At 58.3% G+C, this 7,730-nt stretch overlaps 1 protein-coding gene across 4 annotated transcripts in view; it reads right to left on the minus strand.

The window, feature by feature from the left end:
* Nucleotides 1–4,777, minus strand: part of UVSSA (UV stimulated scaffold protein A) — a 29,511-nt gene extending 24,734 nt beyond the window's left edge. For 2 of the 4 annotated variants that reach the window (XM_068543601.1, XM_068543598.1), the window contains exons 1-3: nucleotides 3,765–3,819; nucleotides 2,725–2,832; nucleotides 1,252–1,582 (exon numbers count right to left, since the gene is read on the minus strand). In XM_068543601.1, coding sequence (XP_068399702.1) covers nucleotides 1,252–1,582; nucleotides 2,725–2,822 — 429 coding nt within the window. In that variant the 5' untranslated portion in view covers nucleotides 2,823–2,832; nucleotides 3,765–3,819. The other 2 variants (XM_068543599.1, XM_068543600.1) reach the window with 2 other exon arrangements.
* Nucleotides 4,778–7,730: the final 2,953 nt, after the last annotated feature.

The following is a 7,730-nucleotide window of genomic DNA, read 5'->3' on the forward strand; positions in this document are numbered from 1 at the left end:
TGAGCCTGCGCGTCTGGAGCCTGTCCTCCGCAACAAGAGAGGCCGCGATGGTGAGAGGCCCGCGCACCGCGATGAGGAGTGGCCCCCGCTCGCCGCAACTGGAGAGAGCCCTCGCACAGAAACGAAGACCCAGCACAGCCAAAATGAATAAATTAATTAATTAAAAAAATTAAAAAAAAAAAAAATGGGTCTAAGGGAGCTTCCCTGGTGGTGCAGTGGTTAAGAATCCACCTGCCAATACAAGGCACACGGGTTCGAGCCCTGGTCTGGGAGGATCCCACATGCCGCAGAGTAACTAAGCCCGTGCACCACAACTACTGAGCCTGTGCTCTAGAGCTCGTGAGGCCACAACTGCTGAGCCCACGTGCTACAACTACTGAAACCTGCAAGCCTACAGCCCGTGCTCCACAGCAAGAGAAGCCACCGCGATGAGAAACCCGCGCACCGCAACCAAGAGTAGCCCCCGCTCGCCGCAACTAGAGAAAGCCCGCACGCAGCAACCAAGACCCAACGCAGCCAAAAATAAATAAATAAAATAACTGAATTAAAAAAAAAAAAACAACAAAAACTAGCGTAAGGGAAGACACAGCCGTGCCAGCTACAGCCATGATCTCTATGGGTCTCAAGTTCACACGCACTGCTTTAACACACACAGCGACACGCTCAGCTGCGATGTTTAACCCCCGGAAAGAACACAGCCAACGGCGTCTCCTAGTAAAATAAGACATAAAAGACTTCCAGCCCCACACGTGCTGCAGACAGGCAGGCAACAAGCTCGCTCCAATTAGTGGGAAAGAAGGCTGCTAGCTGGACCGAGGGGCTTGAGAACAATGCTCGAGTGGACCCCTAGGGAGCGGCAGGAAAGGCGACAGCCACAGGCCGGGAGCACGGGCACGTGGGGGAGGCTGGCACTACCGCTACTGGTAGGTACCATCCACCCGGGCCGGCCAGAGCCTGTGGCAGCCCAGGCAGCAACTCACAGTGAAAGCGGGGGACAGCCCGAGCGCAGAGGCCAGCACAGAAAAGGGCTGCGTCTGCGCAGCTGAATCTTCCCTCCTCCTTCTTTTTCATCTTTCCTAGAAACCAAGTCCAAAGGCTCAGCACCACCTACACGCGGGGATGAGCTGAGGCTCTTCCCCCAAAGCTGCTCCTCCTGTCTTGGGAGCTCCTGAGGCCCGCCCCCTTCAGTACCCCCGGCGGCCAGGCAGGTCTCCCCGCGGGGAGGGGCAGTGCAGCTTGGGGCCTGCCCACCTGTTTGTTGTGCGTTAAGAAGTGGAAGCCCAGGGCCAGCTTCTTATAGGCTGTACCATACTTCTCGTTCCAGCCGCGGACGGCCCGGGTGGCGGCCCGCCTCAGCTTCTGTGCCACCTCCCTGGGGGGCGGCAGGGGCCGCTCGTGGTCGGTGCCCAGTGTGAGCTCCAGGAACTCCTGGAAGTTGGAAACGACTAGCATCCTGAAGTGGTGAGACCTGGCGAAGAGCTGATCCAGGACCTGGAAAGCGGAGAGGCGGACCTCGGCGTGCTCCTGGCTCAGCTGGGCCATCAGCAGGTGGTAGGTGTGACCAAGCTGCTCCTCTGAAGACCTGGGGACACAGCCATCCTCATCAGGCGCCTGACGCACCCACAGGTGGCAGGGACGCGGGCCCTCCCACAGCCCTCTGCCCTTCCTCCAGAGCAAAGTGGACAAACTACTGCCCGCGGGCCAAACCCAGCCCCTGCCTATTTCTGCATAGCCCACAAATCAAGAACAGTTTTTCCTTTTTTTGGTTAAGACAAGTCAAAAGAGTAACCCCTCCTGACGTGTGAGATTCAGCGTGGGTGCCCAGTTTTACTGGGACCCAGCCAGGCCCATTCATTCATTCAGCGGCTGACCGCCCATCCACAGCCCAGTGCCCACAGCAGACCTGACCGCCTGCGGAGCCGGAAGGACTCCCCGCCCGGCCGGCCCACGGGTAGAGGTCTGCCGGCCCTGCACTCGCGTAGCAGAGACCCCACCCCAAGGGGAGACCACACGTCCCAGCACCCCCAGAAAGCTCTGTGGGCCTCTGGGAGCCACCCTGGCAGGGCTGGCACACACCCCGACCCCTCGTTGCTCCTCTTCCCGGCTATCCCTGCCCCTGAACACACCCTGCTGTTTGGGGGGATTCTGGGGTGTGCAGCGAAACCTGATCTAAGCCACTACTTTTTATCAAAACGTAAATCACTAACACAATCACTTAGGTTCTCCTGTTTTGCAAACACAGAATGAGAATGATCAGTAAATCTACTTGGCTTATGTTTCCAGCATCTGAGAGGCCCTCGGCAGTGGGAGAAAAGAAGGGGTGGTGTTGAAAAACAGGTCCTGCAGAGCCCAGCTGCTATGATCTCTAACCTCCCACCCGTCGAACGTTCCAACAGTAACTAATCCATAAGTCACACACGTGTGCTCAAGCACACACACACACACACACACACACGGGAGTGAACAGACACCAACCACAGCCCTGCTGGGTTCTCCCCATGCCACACACCCCCACCTGGGACCGCCACCCAGAACACGACCAGGCGCTGCAGGGCCCTGGGGAGACGTCCCGGGCGTGTCCCTTTGCTGGTTCTTTCCTGGCAGAGGGTCGATCGTGGGGACAGGCAGGGGAGGGCGGACCCCGGGGGAGCCCCACGATCTCCCAGGGCTGTCACGGGCTTGCTGAGGCAGCCATCACCTAAAACGTGAACGCTTACGACGTACTTGCAAATTTTCTTCAGCTCCTTCATTTTCTTGGGGTTCACTTGGGGCTCTCCTGAAGTCGTGAGCTCTTCCACCAACTCTGAAAGTTTCTGGTCCATATGTACAAACCTGGAACGCAGACACGCTAAATGACCACCCAGTACTTCAGGGCTCTGGGTTTCATTAGCAAATGTTTGCTGGGCTCCACTGTGTGCTGGGCATCGGGGTGTGGGCGCAAGGCTGGGTCCTCGCTCCCTGGCCTCTGGGAGGTGACCCCCAATGCCAAAATACAATTCAAGGTGACGTTCCGAGTCAGCCCAACAAGACCTTTTTGGTGGAAACGAGGAAAGGAGCAACTACAGCACGTGAGCTCTGGAGCTCTACGGTCCGACCCCACCAGCGCGGCAGAGGCTGCAGCCCCGGCTGCTCTCCGCCTCTGGCCACGCACTGCGCTAAGGCAAGGATCCGAACGGTCTAAGTTGCACTTAGTTAAATTAGCTTTCCCACAGGACCGCCGCCGCCCCTCTTCCCTCGCCAACACGACTATCCATCCAAAGGCCACAAGGCGGCCTCTACACCCGGAGCGAACTGCTGCGACTCGATCTGCGCGCGGGGAGCCGCCCGGAGGCCGGGGCGCCCGCGCAGCACTTGCGCAGGAAGGAAGGGGCCGGGGTCGCCCTGAGCCTGGGGCGCCGAGGACGCCTGGCTGGCTGCAGGGCTCGGCTTCACCAGTGGAACGAAAGGCCGGGAAGGCGGGCGCAGCCTCTCCCGGCGCGCCCGCCAACAGTAACGTTTATCGTCGGCGACCCTCGGCGGCCGGGGCGGCAGCCGCTCTCCCGAGCACACGCCAGCACCCGGCTGCCCACAGCCCTGTCAGGGCCGACTCCGCCCCCGTCCTGAAGTCCGGGGAGCGGCCGGACTGAGGAGGGGCGTCCGGTGAGGGGTGCGGTAGGGGCATCACGGGGGGAATGCAGGGGGCGTCCCTGAGAGAGGGCTCGCCCTCCGGCCCCCCGCCCCCGCCCCGTCGCCCCTACCCGGCGGCGCAGGACCACGGTACCTACCGCGCGACCGGCCGCTCGCCTCACCTCACCCTTCCGGCGAAGGGCCCGCCCCCTGTCACATGCAACCAGATCGCGACAGTCATTGGCTCGCCCTGGCCCGGGCGGCGCGGGGGCGAAGGTCGGCCAGGCCAAGATAGCGTCTCCACCGCGACGCGGCTGCTCTCAAGTTAGCCCGCCCCTTCCGGAGGAGGCCCCACCCGCCTCCTGTCACGCGCCCCCGAGCTCGGCAAGCAATGGCTCGCCCTGACCCCCGAGGCGCGGACGTGGGGTCAGGGCCGAGGTCTGCGCGGTGACGCAGGCGCGCTCCCGGCAGGGGCGGGGCGGCCAGGGAGGGCAACGCGCGAGAAAAAGGAGGCGGGCGGGCGCAGCAAGTTCTTAAAGGAGCCGCGTGCGCGGGGGACGGGGCGGGGCCGGGCTGAGGGGCGCGAGCTCGGCGTTCACGGCGTCGCCGCCGGGAGGACTGCGGTCCCCCGGCCCGGCCCCGCCCCTGCGACGGGACTCCCGAGTGGGCGCCGTTGCGCGTTTCTCCGGGAGCTCCGGAGACCCTTCCCCAGGCGCCGCTCGGAGGGCCCGGAAGGGGGCGCGGGCTCCCCGGGGCCGGGGGCCTCGGCAGATGACCCCCCAACCCTCCCCGAGGAGTGGCGCCCCCGCTGTCGGCACGGGCCTCGCCTGGGCGGCTACACTTCCCGGGTCCGATGGCAGCGCTGGGAGCCGTGTCCGGGGGACCCTCCCCGGGAGACCCTCCCTGGTTCGCCTCCCGCCCGCTCGGTGGCCGAACGTCCCGGAGGCGGGGACACCCCGGGCTGGGCGTTGGGTCCTCACGCGGCCGGGGACCCCAGGTGCCAGGTGACACCCCCAGCCAGGTGGCCCCGCACCCCAGCCGCCCTCCCCGGCGGCCCCTGCGTCCTCGGACCCCCGCCGCAGCCAGGCCCTCGGGAGGCGCTCGCCCGCTCACCGGCCCCGGGCGCCCGGCCCTCCCTCCGCAGCGCCGCGGCCTCCCCAGCTCTTGCCCGCCTCCCTCGGGCTCTGGGTGCCGCGGCGCCGGCACAGAGTGGCGTCAGGGGGCAGCTGGGATGTGCCGCGAGCCGGGGTGGCGGCCGAAGCGGGTGACGGCGCTAGAGGCCGCCCGCCCCAGAGCGCGGGCGCCGCGGCCTTAGCGCACAGCCCAGGCAGGGCCCCTCCCCGGCCGACGGTGACCAGACGCCTGTCTCCAGCCTCAAAGCGGCGTGAAGCGCTGAGACGCCACAACACGAGGGATCTTAAACGCAGGACGCTGAGTGAAAGGAGGCCGTCAAAAAGAGCAAATGTGTGATGCCACTTAGACAAGACGTCCAGAAGAGGCAAACCCACAGCAGAGGGAAGGGAAGGGAAGCGCCTGCAGATGGGCACAGGGGTTCTTTCTTGGGGCGACAGACGTGACCTAGAATTAGAGGTGGTGGTTGCCCAGCCTCCTTACTGTATTAAAACGTTGAGTTGTACATTTTGAAAGGGTGGCTCTTGTGGTATGTGAATTACATCTCAATAAGTAGCTATTAAGAGAAAGGAAAAGAAGGAAGGAAAAAGACAAAAATGAATTAAAAAACGACACAAAAAAGAGAGAGGAAGTGGCCGCCCGCCCTCTCTGTGCCCAGACCTCAGGCCTCTGGTTTGCTCCAAGCAACCAAGAGCTGTTTCCCTTCTGCAGCTACAGGGTAACTGCTTCCTGACCTAACGAGCCCCGACTCTTGCCAGCTCCTCCCCAGCGCTGTGCGGGGCCCCGACCCAGGCTGCCCAAGATGCTTGTGTGGCCCAGTCCAGCCTTGTGCCCGCACCACCTGAGCCACCTGCCCCCCGCCCTCTGGTGTCAGCTGATGGATGGTCGTCTGTCCTTCCACTCGCTCGGGCCAATGACCTTGGAGTCTCCCTGGACCCCTCTTCCTCTCACCCGACTCGGAAGTCCAGACAGGCCCACTTTCAGAACGTATTCAGAACCCGAGCACTTTCTGTCACCCACGGCCACCACCAGGTCCCTGCCACCATCCCCCTCAGCGGGTCACTGCAGTCACCTCTGCCCACTCCGCCCTCGACCCCTAGGGTCCATTCACCTTGCAGCAGCCAGAGGGACCCTCTAGAGGCTAAGGGCAGATCACGTCACCCTTTCGCCCCCGCAGTGGCTCCCATCCCAGAGCAAAGCAAAAGGCTTTATCAGCCCACGGGGCCTTCCTGGTCTGTGCCGGCCGCCCCACCTCCTCCCTCCTGCTCTCCGCTCATCCCTGCAGCCACGTCAGGCTTCCTGGAGCCACCCCAGCGCTTTCTCCTGCAGCCCCGCGCCTCCCTTGCTGTGATAAGCCTCCCTCACCACGCCCCCCGCCCGGCCTGCCTGCCCTTTTCTTAATCTCCTGTACTTTGTCCCACAGTACTTGCAGCTCTATCTCACACTCACAGGATTACAGGCTTGTAATCTTACTACTAGGTTATTGGGTTTTTTCCTCTTCTGCTCTCAGGACATATGCTCCATGAAAACAGGGCTCTTTGTCTTGTATCATGATGCCAGGCACACAGTAGGCGTTCCATACTTGTGGAATGTTGAATCAATAAATAAGATTAGCCAAGCTGAAGTGTGGTGAGAACTAAAAAGATATTGTAAAACAACCAAACGGGATTTTTCAGGATGATAAACCCCAAGCAGCGTGAACATGAAGAAAACCACTCAAGGCACGTCATAGTCAAATTGTGGAAACCCAGGGACAAAGAAGCACCTTAAGAGCAGTCTGAGAGAAAAGACGTGTTGCGAAGATAAGAGAGCAGCAGATTTCTGGCCTGAAACAACACAAGCTCCAAGACAATGGAATAAAACCCTTGCAGCAGTAAAAAAAGAAGACACTGTTAACCTTGAATTGTATGTACAGTGAAATGTCCCCCCAAAACTAAACTAAGGTGAAATAAAATCATTTTCAGACAAATAAAAGCTGAGGGAATTCATCACCAGCAGATCTGTGGTGGAAGAAATGTTACAGGAAGGTCTTCAGAATTAAATCAGAATTTAATAACAAAAATATCTGGGAAATCTCCACGTATTTGGAAATTAGCCAACAGACACCTAAATGGTTTGTGGGTCACAGAAAAAAATCACAAGGGAAACTAAAATGTTTTGAACTGCATGAAAATGAAAACAACATTAAAATGTATGGGATGTTTATGTTAGAAATGAAAGGCCCCAAATCAGTTATCTAATCTTCCCCTCAAGAAGCTGGAAAAAGAACACTTAAACCCAAAATCAGCAGAAGGGAGAAAACAATAAAGAGCGGAAATCAATGAAACAAAACAGTCAAACAACAGGGGAAAATAATCCAAAAGGTGCTTCTTTGTAATAATCTATAAAATTGATAGAAATTCTGATTGATAGAAAACTGACTCAAGCTAGACTGATCAAGGAAAAAATAAGGAGAAGCAAATGACCAACAACGGGCATGAGAGGGCACATCACTACGTGTCCTACAGACATTACAAAATAATAGAGTACGTTATAGATGATGTGCTTAGCAAAGGTCTAGCAGAACAAATCCAGCAATACATTACGAGTATAACATACCAAGTGGGATTTATCTCAGGAATGCAAGGTTTGTTTAACCACTCAAAATCGAAGAATGTAATTCTCCATGACGACAGAATAAAGAAGAAATATCATATGGTAATTTCCTTAGACAAACTAAAGAACATTTGACAAAATTCAACATCAGTTTATGGTAATAATTTTCAGGAGACCTCCTCAACCTTGGAAAGAACACCCAGGAAAACCTACAGCAAGCATCACCCTTAACAGTGAAAGAGCATGCTTTCCACCCAAGATTGGAAACAAGGCAACAATGTCCACCCTCCTGTTTAGCCCTGAGCTGGCGGCTCTGGCTGGTACAAGAAGGGAAGAAAAAGAGAAGCAAGGCATGAGATTAGGAAAAAAGAAGTAAACTGTCTTTATTTACAGATGAT

This window comes from Eschrichtius robustus, chromosome 4 (assembly GCF_028021215.1).
Source record: "Eschrichtius robustus isolate mEscRob2 chromosome 4, mEscRob2.pri, whole genome shotgun sequence".
NCBI lineage: Eukaryota > Metazoa > Chordata > Mammalia > Artiodactyla > Eschrichtiidae > Eschrichtius > Eschrichtius robustus.